This window comes from Orbicella faveolata, unplaced genomic scaffold, assembly GCF_042242905.1.
Source record: "Orbicella faveolata isolate gen_17 unplaced genomic scaffold, um_ofav_v1 contig_25, whole genome shotgun sequence".
NCBI lineage: Eukaryota > Metazoa > Cnidaria > Anthozoa > Scleractinia > Merulinidae > Orbicella > Orbicella faveolata.
This window is the reverse complement of record NW_028301553.1, coordinates 12,422,502-12,439,299: the sequence shown is the minus strand read 5'-3', so window position 1 is coordinate 12,439,299 and position 16,798 is coordinate 12,422,502. Positions and strand designations below refer to the sequence as shown.

Genomic DNA, 16,798 nt, shown 5'->3' with positions numbered 1-16,798 from the left:
CAGACACTACTATTTGTGCTTTTAAAGTTTCCAGACCTGTTTCTGGGCTCATCAACTAGGAGCTTGCCAGTTTCTCACTCTTTCATGCATAACAACTTGAAATAAGCTTCAGTTTGCCTAATCAGTGGTAGCATCATAACTTGAATAATTGATTCTCCAAACCGTTGATCTATCACAGTTTTTTAGCGCTTTTTAGATGATTATCGCTCCTTACTCATGCCATCTCGTCGAATTCATGGAACAAAAAAAAAAACATCCACAAGTACGTAACGATGTTATTTGCACAACAACAGTGGTCTAACACTACGATGTCGATGTAAACCATAAATATTTTTTTCTCAGAAATCACGCAATTTTCCCTACTTGTGTGATTCAGTCCGCAAATTTAGATTCGCTGTAACGCAAGTCTTCCTTGCGTGATCTATAATATGAAAATAACTTTCCATAATGTGTGGCATTCAATAAGGTTCAAGGCAATCACAAAATTATTTGCATCGTGATCTATTTGCATTGTGATCTCTGTATCGTTTTTGCTTATGCTGCACGCAAAGAAAATAGTTTTCGAATCATTTGAGCAGCTTTGGTTCTGCCAACATTAAACGTAACGTCGCAATCTCGTCCCCAGAGCCCACGATCCTTCTGGCCTGTGGCAGGGATCGAGAGCTCTGGGCTGGTCCAACACCGGAAGTCCGCGATTCACGGACTTCCCGTCAAATCTGGCAAATCTGATTCGCTGAGAATACGAAACGAATGTTCTTTGCATGCTCAGAAAATCGGGTCCGCCCAGATCTCTCGATCCCTGCCGCAGGCCAGAAGGATCGTGGGCTCTGGGGACGAGAATGGGAACGTCGCAATTTCGGAAGGTTCGTATGTCGCTGTTAGAATTTCGATCCAGCACAAGGGTACACACCACGAGAATTTTGTGCTAAGCCACAGAATGTCTAACGTTCTCGTACGTACACACGAGTTACGTTATCAACTCCAACCGTACAGAGTGATTACCGGTAATTAAAAGAGAACGGCAAATGCACAAACGTCAGGAACCGCTGGAGTCGTGTAGGTGTAACGTCTTTACCGAAGTGCGATGACGTCCTAAGGTTGCTGTTAATTTAATAAACGATAAACAAATGTCCAGCACGTAATAATACAGGAGATAAACGCGTGACGCGATATGAATGATGAAAAGAGGAGGTGATAGAAGAGAGTCAGACGACACAGGTCACAAAGTAGAGCAGTCTCCGCGAGCGGTCTCTTTTCCTCCAAAATCCGTAGCGAAGACCGCAAAACAAGTAAGCGTGCGAGCGTGACTGTAAGCGTGACGTGCGACAAAAAACCATACGGAATATCCTAGTTGTAATCCCTCTTTATCTCTAACTCCCCAACCCTCATTCCCACCACTTCCGGGTGTAACGAGGAAATCGATGTCGTCAACTCTTCTTATTCATGTCAACTTGTTGACAACTTAGACAAAGGTGTTTTTTCTGTTAGTGTCATAGCCCGAAAATTTGAATAAATATCTTTCCTGTTGCACATGACTTTCCGTTTTAATTACCAGTTAGTCCGACAGTTGCTAGCCTGCAGACGCTCTTTGGGCTCGTCACGTAACCTTCCTAATCCACGTTCGTGGGGAGGAAGATTGCATGACGAGTGGAAAGGATGTCTGCGTAACAGGCTAGACACCCGGGCTGGAGTGACTCCCATGAAAAAAATTAGGTGTTCGTCGGAAATTTAAAAAAAGAGCCCAAAGATGTGCCAAAATCCTGTTTTGTTGGCGTGGCTTGAAATGTTTTTCACCCCTAAGGTACGAATTCTGAAACAACACATTATCTCCAGTCATATTTTTTTCGGCTCGATACCCTAAAAGGTACTGCAAACGCTCCCGCTAGGGACCTTTTAAGGTTGAACACCCTATAAATTTGAACACCCCATATAATTTTTGAATTTTCTTCCTCTTTCTTTCTCCGCTTGTTTCTGTTCATTGTTTTGTTGTCCACCGCCCTGCAATAACTATTATACTTCTAATATACATACTGCTGTCAATTACCCTTTCTCTTATGTCAGCATCTCCCGTAACAATCTTGGTTTGCAGTATGAAACCTGGGGTTAATGTCTACTTCCGACATAATCGTTGTTTACTGTTGTTGTCAAATTCTGTGTGTTTCATGATCGCTCCACCAGCAGCTTTCGGATCAATATGGTTGTTAAAGTATGCTGGTTCTGCTCTTGCTGTAACCATTTCATCAGCCTTTGCATTTCTGCTCTCTGAAGAAAATCTTCCGTTTGTGGCTTGTTCTGTTCTTGTTTTGTATTATTTTTGGAGTAGCTACAGCTTTTTTACCAACAAATACCACGATCTTGGCCTTGCGCTCTTTAAACATTACAAGTCTTACAAGACATCACGACAAAGCCAAGTCACAGACGCGACCGCTCTAAACACCGATCCACTGCTGGGAAACACACAAAATGCTGTTGGCAACAAAGATAACGTGATGAAAATCCCCAAAGAGCTCTTCCGTATAGCTTACGAAGAACTAATGCCTATCAAAGAAAGTGTCTATGTACTGATTTTGAAGGTCACATTCATTTTGTCCTTTGTGTTCTTTGTTTTCTCATTGATAATGCTGCACAATGTTAGTGCCACCCCTGTCATGAGAGCTTTGTTGACATTTCTATGCGGATCTTTATCAAAGATCGTTGCCATGTCCACGGATGGAAGAAGGCAGAAAAACATTGAAGCTATGACTGCTGACGAGAAGATTCCCTTAATTGTGCAGGAGTACATTCAAGGAATTTCCGCAGTTAACCAAGGACAGGAAAACAGTGTAGGTGTAACGTCGTAACCCAAGTGACCTCCTAAGGTTGCTGTTAATGTAATAAACGATAAATAAATGTTCAGTACGTAATAATACAAGAGATAAAAAGCGTGACGTGATATGAAAGATGAGAAGAGGAGGTGATAGAAGAGTCAGACGACACAGGTCACACAGTAGAGCAGTCACTGCGAGCGGTCTCTTTTCCTCCAAAAAGCAAAATCCGTAGGGAAGACCGCCCAAAGAATGAGACACCCGGGCGGTGGGACTCCCAAATAAAAGATACGGAGGTGTTCGTCGGAAATTTTAAAAAGAGCCCCAAAGACGTGCCAAAATCATGTTTTGTTGACGTAGCTTGAAAAGTTTTTCACCCCTAAGGTACCAGTTCCAAAGCAAAACATTATCTCCAGTCAAAGTTTTTTGCTCGATACCCTAAAAGGTACTGCAAACGCTCCCGCTAGGGACCCTTTGAGTTTGAACACGCTATAAAGAGGTACCAAAACCGCGTTTTTTAACCCCTAAAAGGCACGTCAACCACCCCCGTTCTTTTTAAATGGGAAATCCCCTCGAGATCTCAGCCTGCTTTCAAACGCATTTTCATTTTAACAAGGCGAAGTTTTCATGCAAGTATACCGTAAATCCTCGAATTAGCGCCCGGGGCGCTTATTTCAAATTTAGGAGAAGACGGGGGCGCCTATTCGAGGGGGGGCGCTTATTTCATTTTTCCCAAATCGTGGCCTGACATGATCATTTTTTTAACACATCATCTGCGCGTAAACACTAACATAAGCTGTTTATTGACATAAAAAGCTGATCCTAAAGTTTAAATTTGTTAGTACTTTATTGACTTGTTAGTAAGTTAGTACTTGACGTGTTCAACGTGTTCACTAAACGTGTTCCCTAAACGTGTTCACAAACTGAAACAATGTACAAATCTAATACTACATGACGAAAACTACACATCCTTTGATCCTTTGTTGTCTCATTACTCATCCACAAAATGGCCCGGGGGAAGGGGAGGGGACGCTTCTTCGATGGGGGACGCTTATTTTATATTTCGGCCAATAGGAGGGGCGCTTATTCGAGGGGGGGGGGGAGGGGGCGCTAATTCGAGATTTTACGGTAAATGTAAATCTATAATGTATTCTGCAGACGTTCTGTCGTAGGTTAGCACTCAAGCGAAAACAACACTTAATGCTTGCAAAATAACGTTTCAAATATACAAAATGTCGCTTTCTCTAACGAGCAGTCTGTAGTTACACCAAACATTAACAGCCATGTTGGGTACCCTACACCTAATCCTTCCCTTGTAGATCCCTACCCCCACTACCACAACTTCCAGGTTTAGCGAAGATATCGGTGACGTCACCTACTACTGCATAAAACTGTTTGCTGCTGAAACAAAGAGTTCTTTGTAGTGTTTGTAATGTCTGTAACCAAATATCCTCCCTATCACACCTCACTTTCATTTTCAATTTCCATATTGCTTACTTGGCATGTACTTTTGCTAGTTCAAGTACAGATAAAAGCTTCTGATTTACTTCGAACAAGCCGAAGATCACCTCGCTCTGTGTCCTATGCTATCTATGAAAATGGCGTCGGTAAATTTCCGACCATATGTATATTTAGCTTTGTTGTTGTCGGTTTTCTGTCACACAGAGACTCTCAAGCCATCGCATCATTACAACACGACCGTCGATGGTCTCAACGATGAAACTCGATGTAGCTGGAATTGTACAGACATTGATTCTTATTTGAGGGAAGAAATGAAGAAGATAATCGCCAAGAACAAAATTATTCGACTTGCTGTCAAGTACGAAGTGATGGACAAATGCGTAGACCAAACATCTGGCAACTACATTGAACACTTGCAATTATGGCGCGCGAATAAACAGCCATCAATTTTTACGAAGGCATTGGAAAGCGTCGTAAATTTGATGTCTCGTACCGATTCAGTTGAAGAACACAAAGAAATCACAGCCATATGTACCTTAACACCTGTAAACACGACAGCTACAGAGCCTACTGATTACAATGGTTCTTCTCCCATATTCTCTCGAAGTCATCTTGCTGATCTTGGAGTCAAATTTAATAGCATCGACTGTAATACAGAAACAACAGAGAATTCACAACCTTGTATCAACATCATCAAATCAACTGGCAATAATAACAGTACTTTCAAAGGTCCATTAAAACGCGATGGATGGCCGGAGAAAGTTTTAGTTTTGTTAAATATAGGATTCTTGACGGTTTTCAGTTATTTTTCCCCTGCTTTCCTTTGTCTTTTCTCGCCGACAGAGATCACAGAAGACAATGTTCATCAGATCGTTCTGGATGGAGCAAGCCCAGTCAGCCTTCGAAGTCTGATTGGGAACTATTTCTTCTCAAAGGAAGATACCATCTGGCACAGAGTAAGAATGTTTTTTCTACGAGCTGTTGTGCTTCCTTTACTATACGTCGGTCCTGCAATATTTGCCAAATACAGGCAGCAGAACATGAATCCAACTTTCAATGTTTTCGGCATGTCGCATTTTTTGCATCTATTTATGATAGTGTCCTATGTGTGTTATTACATTACGGCTTATCGCACGTCATTTACTTCCGCGGGGTCCTCCGGAGGGAGTGATCCTTGCACTGTTTGCAAGCGCATTAAATCTAAGACCATCATCTGTCAAGGGAATCTCCCCAAGCGTATAAGAAATCATCTACGTATCCAGCCATTGATTTTGGTGAAATGTTCAAGGCTGTTTATTCGACTTCTCTTGACTTATTTTAAGAAGTGCTTTCTTCTGATTCCTTATACTTTTGAATTTTCTTCCTTTTTCTTTCTCCGCTTATTTTTGTTCATTGTTTTGTTATCCGCCAGCCCTGCAATAACTACTATACTTGTAATATACATACTGCTGTTAATTAGCCTTTCTCTAATGAGAACAATTCCCGTAACAATCTTGGCTAGCAATAGAAAATGTGGGGTTAATGTCTACTTCCGACATAATCGTTGTTTATTGTTGTTGTCAAATTCTGTGTTTTTTATGATCGCTATGTTAGCAAGTCTGGGATCAATGTTGTTTTTGACGTTTGCTGGTTTTGGTGTTGCTATTGCCATTTCATTAGCTTTTGTACTTCTGCTCTCTGAAGAAATTCTTCCGTTTGTAGCTTGCTTTGTTCTTGTTTTGTATTATTTTTGGAGTAGCTACAGCTCTTTTACCAACAAATACCAGGATCTTGGCTTTGCTATCTTTAAACATTACAAGTCTTACAAGAAATCGCAAGATATCCAAGTCGCAGACATGACTTCAAACACAGATTCCACACAAAATGCTGTTGGCAACCAAGACAATGTGATGAAAATCCCCAAGGAGCTTTTCCACATGGCATGCGAAGAACTAATGCCTATCAGAGAAAGTGTCTGTGTACTGCTTTTGAAGGTCACTATAATTGTGTCTTTTGTGTTGTTTGTTTTCTCATTGATAATGCTGCACAATGTTAGTGCTACCCCTGTCATGAGAGCTTTGTTGACATTTCTATCCGGATCTTTACCTAAGATCGTTGCCATTTACATGGATGGAAGAAGGCAGAAAAACATTGAAGCTATGACTGCTGACGAGAAGATTCCCTTAATTGTCCAGGAGTACATTGAAGGAATTTCCGCAGTTAACCAAGGACAGGAAAACAGTGGGGTAGATGTCGATGAAGTGATGTTACAAAATGTGAATGAAGAGAGCTTCGAGTTGGCAATCACGTAATGCTTGTAACCGTTATCATGACTTTTACTCTATACTCCAACTTGGAAGGATCATATCCAGTCTACATATATAAACTCACTCTTGGCCCGAATCCTAAAAGAACACTTAATACTGACCATGAGTGTTTGTGACTTGATGTTACTTTGCTTTAGTACGTTATTATCATGTTAGTCTCGTGATCTGACCTGTCTGCAGTCCGGTTCGTTGAACATCAATAGTCCTGCATGACGTAATTGAGTTGCAATTGCGAGACTTTCAAAAGATAAACTTTGAGCGAGAAATCATTGCTTGGAGCTCGGAATAGAACGAAAGAGGATTTTGAAACGGCAATGTTCATGTCAATATGACTATTTTAAGACTGATACCGAAGAAACTTTAGGCCTTTAGGCCTTATTTTCAAGTAGTTTGGATGTGAATAATATAGAAAGTATAACCTTAAGAATCATCGTTTGTAAAGTATGCTTTTTAATCTGTACACTATTGCTTTGGCTGATTGTTCATTCTCGGTATCAATTAATTTTAGGAGTTAATATTTGTGTTATGATTAGCTGTCAATGTGGAATGAACTTCTTAGTTAAAAACAACAAGTTCTATTAGATAAATTCTTATTGCCATCGAAGTTGTAATATGAGTATTACAGGGGGTAATGCATGTACATATGTAAATGTATCATGTGTTCTGCAGACGTTCGCTCGTAGTTTAGCACTCAAGCGGAACAACACCTGCAAAATATGGTTTCAAATATCAAAAAAAAAGTTTTCAACTTGGAATATATTGTTTTCTAAGTTGTAGTAGGGGAACGATTTCACTCCATCACTCCATCACTCCTTCTTTCACTCCCATGTTTTATATATATATATATATATATATATATATATATATATATATATATATATATATATATAAGCTTTTTAAGCTTAGCCTCCATCCTAGTCTTCAGCACTGCACTGATAAGGCCCAGAAGGCCGAAACAGTACTGTCTGCAGTTAGATATAGCTCGCTGGCATACAAAGCTCTGCTTTCATGTCCAGTTTGAGCACTCTACTGGGATGAGTCGTTACTGTTGCAATTGCGCATGCTCACTAGCTCGCTAGTTTGAGCACTCTGGTAATGGCTTAGATACTACCACATGTTTTGTATTTGGGGCGGCTTTTTAAGCTTAGCCTCCATCCTAGTCTTCAGCACTGCACTGATGAGGCCCAGAAGGCCGAAACAGTACTGTCTGCAGTTAGTTAGTTATATATATATATATCTATCTATCTATCTATCTATCTATATATATATATATCTATATAGATATATATATATATATATATATATATATATATAGATATAGATATATAGATAGATATATAGATATATAGATATATAGATATATATAGAGAGATAGATAGATAGATAGATAGATTCATTAAATGTAGTTCAGGACTTCAGGAGTGATTCATCGTTTTATTGCTACAGACCTGTTTCGTATGGTCAACAAGTGACCACACTCATCAGGCAACATCAACGAATGACCGGTTAATTTAAATGCTGGCGGTTAAATACAAATTCAAATAGTTGCTATGGTGCTGATTATTGCGTTACGTTATCTTAAGGTTTTTGAGTACATATCTGTTTCTGTGAGGGCACGAAGTTGCTAATTCATTACGTTTGTTGAGGCTACATAGGTCTTTCCTGCAGATTATTAGAAATTTTTCGTGAAGACATAAACTGCATTTTTTAGTTACGTTGTTGTAAGGCTTGGATTTTCTGAGGACTTTCCATGCTATATTGAATGGTTTCTTGGCGTCTTTCAGTTTCCATACATGTTTTGACAGTTCGGTGCTGTTTCTTTTGTTGACGTGTCGGAAGGATGTTGTATGATTTCTGAAACGTTCTTTGAAGTTTGTTGCGAGTCCTACGTATGATTCTGTTTCTGTGTCGGTTGTTACGGTTGCTTGGTATACCACGTTCGTTTCAAGGCATTTACCTTGAAGGGGACATTCGTCTTTTGTTCGGCAGTTGCACTGTTTGTTGGGTTGTTGTGTTGGGGCTGTGTTGTAATCGGAGAGGAGTGTTTTGTTGTGTGACGAGATAATGGATTTCATGTTGGGCATGCAGGAGTAGCTAAGCTTGAGCGTGTGTCTGTTGAAGATCTTGTTAAGTGGGTGGTTCTTTGGGAAGCATTTGTCGACTATGTGGAGGAACTTCTTTCCTAGGTTGGTTTTGACGTTGGAGTTCCATGGGGGATTGTACCAGGTGATGTTTCTCTTGCGGTTTCTCTTCGGTGTTTGTATGGGCTGATGGTTGTATGTCAATTTGTAGGTGTATCCGCTTTCATTTAGAGCTTTTTGGTACGGGGGTATGGCTTCGTCGAAAACCTTTTGGCTTGATGAGATGCTTGTTAGCCTTTTGTTTATGTTTTCTGGGATGTTCTTTAGTAGTTGCGGGGGGTGGTTGCTCTGTCGATGGACGTATAGTAGTTTGTTGTTGGGTTTTGTAAATGGTTTGTAGGTTCCGCTTGTGAGGTCGAAGGTTACGTCTAAAAAGTTAACTGTTTTTTTGTTTGCTTCAATCGTGATTTTGAGGCCATTCGATTTGAATACATTGGTTACTTGCTGCTTTATTGTTTCTATTTCTCTTGGCATGGCTTTGCAAACAGCTAAACCATCGTCACGATAAAGTCCCACTTGATCTTTAAATTTGGCGGTGATTAGTGACAGCATGTATGTTCCTATGAGTTCGCAGGTTTCTGCACCGTCGTAAGAACCCATAGTTATGTCGAACATGTTGTCAGTGTTCTTTTTTGTCCATGGTGACTGCTGGTGGTATAGAAGTGACTTTTTGGCGTGGGTGATAATGTGGCGGTCTTGTTGGGTGATAGTGGTGAATTGGGATGCATAGTCTAGCGCTTTCATGAGGAGCTGTTCTGAGATTGAGGGATAGAAGTCGCAGACGTCAAAGGTGATGAACGCATGCTGGGCTTTTTCTGGTATGGCTTTAAACCATTCTATGGTGTTTGATGTGCTTTTCCATTGGTTCACTTTTGTTGCGTTGATTACTTTTTTGTTTATATTATCTAGAATTTGCTTGCTTATAATTCCAATTTCTGATTTGCTTGGGTTTATAAGTCGACAGGTCGGGTTGTTCAGGAAATCTGGCTTGTGGTCTTTCATGGTAATGAATGAATCTCTGTTAGCCGAAACTTCAATGCGGTCGTCTAGCCCAAGTTTTTCTGCCACTTTCTTGTCAACAGAAGTTATCAGATTCGGCACATTTTGGTTTGTCTTTTTGTAGGCTTTCGTTACGTTCTTGTGTACAAGGGTCACGTAGTCTTTCGGTTCGGTCTTGTAGTGGTTGGTTGTTTTATCTGCCTTTACGTAAATGTGTTTGTCTTCTCGGATCTCTTTTAGGTCGTTGGCCAGTTTTCTTTGGAGGTTAGAGGGTTGGTGATCAGTTCTAAATTCAATTCGCTGTATCAAGTTCTGCATACAGTCTTCAAACTCATTCAGTTCGTTGACGTGTGGCGGTGAGCGCTTTGACTTGAATCCGTATGTTTGCCTAGTCGTTTCGTCGGTGTCCTGGTTGTTAAGGAAGAAAAATGCCTTCCAACGCATACGTTGAATCAGCGATTCGGTTTTCTCAATTAACTTTTGGAGGAACGTATTTTTTCCTGCCAGCGTTTCAGAAATCATACAACATCCTTCCGACACGTCAACAAAAGAAACAGCACCGAACTGTCAAAACATGTATGGAAACTGAAAGACGCCAAGAAACCATTCAATATAGCATGGAAAGTCCTCAGAAAATCCAAGCCTTACAACAACGTAACTAAAAAATGCAGTTTATGTCTTTACGAAAAATTTCTAATAATCTGCAGGAAAGACCTATGTAGCCTCAACAAACGTAATGAATTAGCAACTTCGTGCCCTCACAGAAACAGATATGTACTCAAAAACCTTAAGATAACGTAACGCAATAATCAGCACCATAGCAACTATTTGAATTTGTATTTAACCGCCAGCATTTAAATTAACCGGTCATTCGTTGATGTTGCCTGATGAGTGTGGTCACTTGTTGACCATACGAAACAGGTCTGTAGCAATAAAACGATGAATCACTCCTGAAGTCCTGAACTACATTTAATGAATATACTATGCTCCTCTAAGAGTTGAGCACTTTTTGAAATCCATTCACCACAAGGAAATAGAATATATATATATATATATATATATATATATATATATAGGCGGAATAATATGGTTTTCCAAACGTTGACTTCCAGTAGAAGGATCAAAAGACACCGTGCTTCAATGTGAATTTTAGTTAAGTGTAAGATGAGGCGTCATGAAGCAAACTTCTAACTGTTCCGGCTTTTAATGCCGGAACAGTTAGAAGTTTGCTTCATGACGCCTCATCTTACACTTAACTATATATATATATATATATATATATATATATATATATATATATATATATATATATATATATACAATGTGGGAGGAAAAACACAAATAAACTACAAGTTCATCCCTACAAGCCTGTTTCGTGGTTGCCCACTCATCAAATCCCCTGATGAGTGGGCAACCACGAAACAGGCTTGTAGGGATGAACTTGTAGTTTATTTGTGTTTTTCCTCCCACATTGTATACTTCGCTCTACTCTGATGTATTGAGCACTGTTCTACGAAAATCAAATTTTACACTATTGTCACCTTTAATTGTTATATATCCCAGGTATATATATATCTTTTTTTCTTGAGGTTCCCCAATAGGTTTGGCGGGATTTGGCTTTTTTTTCTTGCCGTGATATTCGGGATTTGAGCTGAAAACAGGGGCGGGAGGCGGGAATTACAATTACGACCGGAGTGGGATTTAGTGTTTCTATGGGCTTGGGATGCGGGATTCAGAAGGGGAACAGAGTGGGATACGGGATTTCAATTCTTACGTGACCTCATAAATTGACAAGCGCAAACGCGGCAAGTTGGGCAGAAATGAACCTTTTGTGCGTATAGCTGTGTCAGGTTTCAAGTAAATAGAGTAGCAAAAACGCAGATTTTGGTCATAAAGAGGGTAAGGGTTTTGGGGAGACGGTCGCACACCCCCTCTCAACTTTTCTGGAAGTACCCCCTGGGCCAATTACCAGGGGCCGAGGGCAAATCCCCTACCCCGCGCGCGCCGATCATTAGATTTGGCAAGATTTTCTCATTTCAATATTGATAATGAAAAAGCCGCCCATTAAGTTTTTGCACTAGTTTAATCTTTTCAGTATGACGGAACGACGACAATCATTGCACCTTTTCAATTTTTATCTACCTTTCCTCGGAAAATATAAGGAGTTGCTAATACATGAGGGCGGAGGAAGCAGACATGGACCTAAAATTCACTTTTCCTTTCCCGTTATCAGCCGTTCGTTTTTCATAGAAAACACAATGGAAGAAAATCAAAAGATGGGACCAAGAAACCTTCCAAAAAACGTCGATATCGAAGTGCGTGCAGATGTTGAGAGGCCGATTTCTCACTTTGTGTTTATAGGACTACTACCCTTCCCATTTTTTCTGACGAAACCAGAATTATTGGCCATAAAAATAGTTTGTCTTTGATTTCTCCGCCTCGCGAAACATATGGTTAAGTGATGGGACATGCACTCTCATTGGTATGGGACTCAAGCGTTGGTGCCCAGGAAATACTCCCTTATATGGGCTATGTAGGTATGGGCGGTCCCAAAGGGTCTGGTTTTTTAGCCGTTTTGGTCATAAATGGGGTATAATTATCAACTTCTTTCAACAGCAGCAGGGACGACGTTGCCGGGGAAGCTGGAGGGGGCTTTATCCACCCAAATTTCAAGCAAAAAAAATTGAAAAAAAAAATGCTTGTGGGCTGAACTACGGGCGAAAGGGTTAAATTGCATCTTTTGTTTAATTGCTGCTAGGTCCTATTCAGTGATGGTTATGAATATAAGTCTGTATTAACAATACTTTTGATTCAGGTATGTTAATGGTCGCGATACATGGTATATGTAGAATTGTTATCAAATATGTATTTTCTCTCGGCTATTATGATTTTCACAGACACGATGAGGATGTAACACTGATGTACGCCGGATGCGATATAACACCTTTAATAAAAAGCCTATCGCATTTTAGGACGTTCAAAGTCCATTATGTTCAAAGTCCACACCCTCACGTGAGACCCATACCAGTAAGAGTGCATATCCCATCACTTAACCATATGTTTCGCGAGGCGGAGAAATCAAAGACAAACTATTTTTATGGCCAATAATTCTGGTATCGTCAGAAAAAATGGGAAGGGTAGTAGTCCTATAAACACAAAGTGAGAAATCGGCCTCTCAACAGCTGCACGCTGGCACAGAGTAAGAATGTTTTTTCTAATAATCGGCGCGCGCGGGGTAGGGGATTTGCCCTCGGCCCCTGGTAATTGGTCCAGGGGGGGGGGGGGGTACTTCCAGAAAAGTTGAGAGGGGGTGTGCGACCCTCTCCCCAAAACCCTTACCCTCTTTGTGACCAAAATCTGCGTTTTTGCTACTCTATTTATGACCTGACTTAAAATTCGATAGCCTATTTATGACCGTTGCGGCTAACACAGTTGCCCTAAACATACGTTATGAATGGTTTTTGTTGAAGGTACTATTGATAATGATGAAAAAATAGCTTTTGCTAAGAAACATACCCAATTCAAGACTAGAATGCTAAAAACATACTTAATTCATAACCAAAATGGCCAAAATCGATACCCTATTTATGACCCAAACGGCTGAAAAACCCTACCCTTTGGGGCCTCACATACAGATACCTATATAGCCCGTATAAGGGCGTATCCCCTTCCCGGGTAATTGGTCACGTTACAACTTGTGTGACATTTTGACGAAGCCGCTGCAGCTTTCGTTGTACAAACGGCCCGATAAACGGATCCCGAAGTTTATTTTATACGCTGTGCAAGATACTAAAAGACAAGCATCAAGCATAAAACAGAAGTAAAGCCCATCATTCATCGCAAAACATAGTTCCATTCAAGCGTGTCGTGTTCATTCAGGTTCATTTCCCAGCGATGCAACCAGCAAGTGTTCGTTGTTGTTGTTTTTCAAATTCGAGCATATAGCCCTCAAGCTCCCAGTAGTCTTGGCAGTAGTACAGGATTCAGTTGCCATTAAACGGTAAATGAAAACTTACGATTTACTTCTTCTCCTACTGCCACCTCTGCGGCAGAATTTGTTGAAGGGTCAGGACGACGGCTACGGTTAATTTCTGCCATTATTTACTTTTGGAGTCTCACAAGTCTTGAGAATTGATCAACTTTAACGCAACCTTCACCTCAAAACTGGATCTAGAGTGTACACAAGTATTAAAGGAAGCTTTTTGCCACTACTCAGAAGGTCAACAAACGAACCTGAACGGAAGAAGATGTATTTTCACCGGGTGCTAGGGTTCTACAAATGAGCTTTGACACGAGCGATGGCTATGTAAACACACTGACTGTGGCAGATTTTAATCTGTTCTCGCGTGCAACTTCAACCGTCCATCGCGCAGAATGCCGCGACATATCCGGGACTTAAATGTAGAGTGCGCGCGAAATTTAATTATTAATTAGGCTGCCGATGGCTAAACAACAAAGAAAATGACCAGAAAATGGCCGACTACGCATACTTGTTTAGAGTTTACGTGCTTCATACTTGTGTTTCGTAGTGGTTATCATATGGCTTTTGTAGATGAGACATTGATGGAATAAAGGAGACATTTTTTGAAATGTTACGAAAAGTGGATTTAGTCGTTTTCTTTTCCTGAATTTGGTCCATTTGAGGGAAAATATTATATGAGGAAATATTTGGAGGAAGAATTTTACTCCTTCAAAGTGCCCTTCTTAACGGTTATCATACGGCTTTGAATGTATGTTGTTAAAGAAAGCTTTATGCCAAGTTTTAACGGAAAATAATGTTTCGAAGTGGTCGTTCTGCCAACTTTCGAACACTCGTAACGATCCTTCAGTCTTCGTTCGCCTCGGAGACTAGAAGAACAATAGAGCGAAACTCTTTTGAATTTCCCGGCAGAATATTAATATATGCCAAGCTCCGCCTCCACAAACAATGGGACACACGCCGACGCTATAAGGCATTGAAATTGAGAGGTGATAAAATGTATCACTTAACCATCGTATTTAAAGTAACGCTTTGCGCGAGTTGCAATAAACGAATTTTCAGCATGTCATCTGTGCAAGAAATGCAGCGCGCTGATCGGGAGCTCTTTTTAGAGCTCATTGAATCCCCGGTCAATCCCGCTTTCTTGCACATGTCCACTCCACTGAAAGGCTACGACCCAATGTTTTATCTTCAAATAAACGGCGAGGCTCTCTGGCAGTGGTGCGTTGTCAAGGCAAAAATGATCTCAGAGAGATAAAAGAGTTAAAGGAAGCGAAGCAGAGTACTTCATCCTCAGCCGGTCTCAAAGAGATCATTTTTGATTTTCGTTGAAAAAAAGATCTCAGAGTGTTCTGAACGTCGTTTTTACATCACTTTACATGTAATTTCATCAACATAAGAAGTGTTCGGACGGCTCCCATGTGTTTTCAGTTAAAGGATAATTCTTCCACTGAATAAAATACTCAGCCTTGCCCCCTTGATTTCCTTGAGAGACTATGCGCTCATAAACGTCATCAAATAGTGATGCGTAAAAGCCGAGCTGTCTCGTACGCTTTGACATGTTACTCCAAAGAGGATTCTAATAACTGAATACTCGAACCTGGGCCTTTTAAATGTTTTGATCAATTAAAACGGTTCCAATTTTGAATAATTATCTCACACATGCAGTGGACAACAATGCTCACTCAGGCGTAAGACGCGCTGCGTGCCTTTGCTTTTTTGTTCGGCTCTGGATTTCAAACAGAAATGTCATTTATTTTCCCCTTCATCTTTCGAATAGATAAAGACCTGTGTTGTCTTTTAAGTCCTCGATCAACGACAGACTACGTAAACCGATCGAGTAAAAGACTACGTCTGGTGAACTGCTTTGACCGGTCGAGTAAAAGAGGACAACGATAAAGCAGAAGAAAGTTTTATGCGCACCGTTCTTTCAATTTGGCAACGCTTTGGAAGAAGAATTTTTTGTGGGAGAACGTTTGGCTCCCGCGCTCAAACCATTTCGAGTGTGACATCTCAACAAAAAAAGTGAGAATGTCGCTGCATACGACTTTGTTGACAAAAGTCTTTGTGAAGAGCGCAGGCCGCCTTTAAATTAGAGCGCTTTTGTTAGCTTATTACACCTTGGGATTTACTTCACACATCAGACCGTTTGATTGACAGCCGCCGATTCATTGACGAGAGCAGTCGGAATTCCGACAGCTAATATTTGTAATTATTATTCCGCGCATTGAAAAAATGAGCACTGCAAGTATATGTCGCGAAAGACAATAGAATTCTGCGCGAAGGAGATACCCACCGGTTTGAACTTATAGAACGGTTGATTAAGGTATGAAATTTACTGTGATGTGCTTTGTAGGCTTCATTTAGACCCAACTTTTGAGATTTTCTCCTTCAAATTTGGCTAAATTTTAGTAGCTGATCAAGGACCTCGGAGTAGGGTGTCTTCCAGCGTCGCTGGTAAGCTTAGAATTTTTCGAAAAGTTTCCATATTTCGTCAGTCAAAGTAATGAATGTACCTTAAAATTCGTATGAAAACGAAATTCCGTGAGCTGCATTTTAGGCAACGTAGCACGCTTCACAAAATCGGTGAATTTTACCTTTCTGATCACGGTCGGCAACCTCAGTTCGGCCAAAATTCAATTTTGGCTCGTAGCAAAGCAAAAATAAGGAATTGGAAAATAATAAATTGCTTTTTTCTATATGTGTCAGACCCTTTTCACTGACAAAAAATAAAGGAAAATTATTTTTGGTCCCGAAGTCGGGTGGACCGCTTTTAGCGGGGCTGCCACTTAATTGGCTCAGGCCATGTACAGCTCTGGTGCCTTTTCTGTCAAATAAACAAGTGCTTGAATCTCTCTATTATTTGGACGATGTTCTCCTGCTGCGCTGTAAATTAAAGAAGAGCCACAATACACTTTCTTACCTTCTAGTTCATTTAGTAACCTTACATTTTCTTCTTCTTTCTGTTGCAGCTGGCGAATGATCTCATCAGGTCCTTGAACCATTTCGTCAGGGTGCAGAGCAACCTTACACCAGTATTGTGATCGCATGGCTTTGCGAGTGTCACTGTTCTTTACGTTGCGTGCTGTCGTTGCAATATACTGCACT

At 40.6% G+C, this 16,798-nt stretch overlaps 1 protein-coding gene and 1 pseudogene across 1 annotated transcript; both read left to right on the top strand.

The window, feature by feature from the left end:
• The first annotated feature begins 1,935 nt into the window (after positions 1-1,935).
• LOC149108986 (uncharacterized) lies at positions 1,936-3,171 on the top strand (annotated as a pseudogene).
• A 1,015-nt stretch (positions 3,172-4,186) lies between these two features.
• LOC149108985 (uncharacterized) lies at positions 4,187-7,175 on the top strand. Its single transcript, XM_089294542.1, has one exon. It carries the CDS (start codon positions 4,388-4,390, stop codon positions 6,554-6,556), a length of 2,169 nt encoding a protein of 722 aa, XP_089150668.1. The 5' UTR covers positions 4,187-4,387; the 3' UTR covers positions 6,557-7,175.
• The last annotated feature ends 9,623 nt before the right edge of the window (positions 7,176-16,798 follow it).

Excerpts from the sequence above, each read along its gene's own strand:
- LOC149108985 (XM_089294542.1), top strand. The coding sequence starts at position 4,388 with ATGCTATCTATGAAAATGGCGTCGGTAAATTTCCGACCATATGTATAT.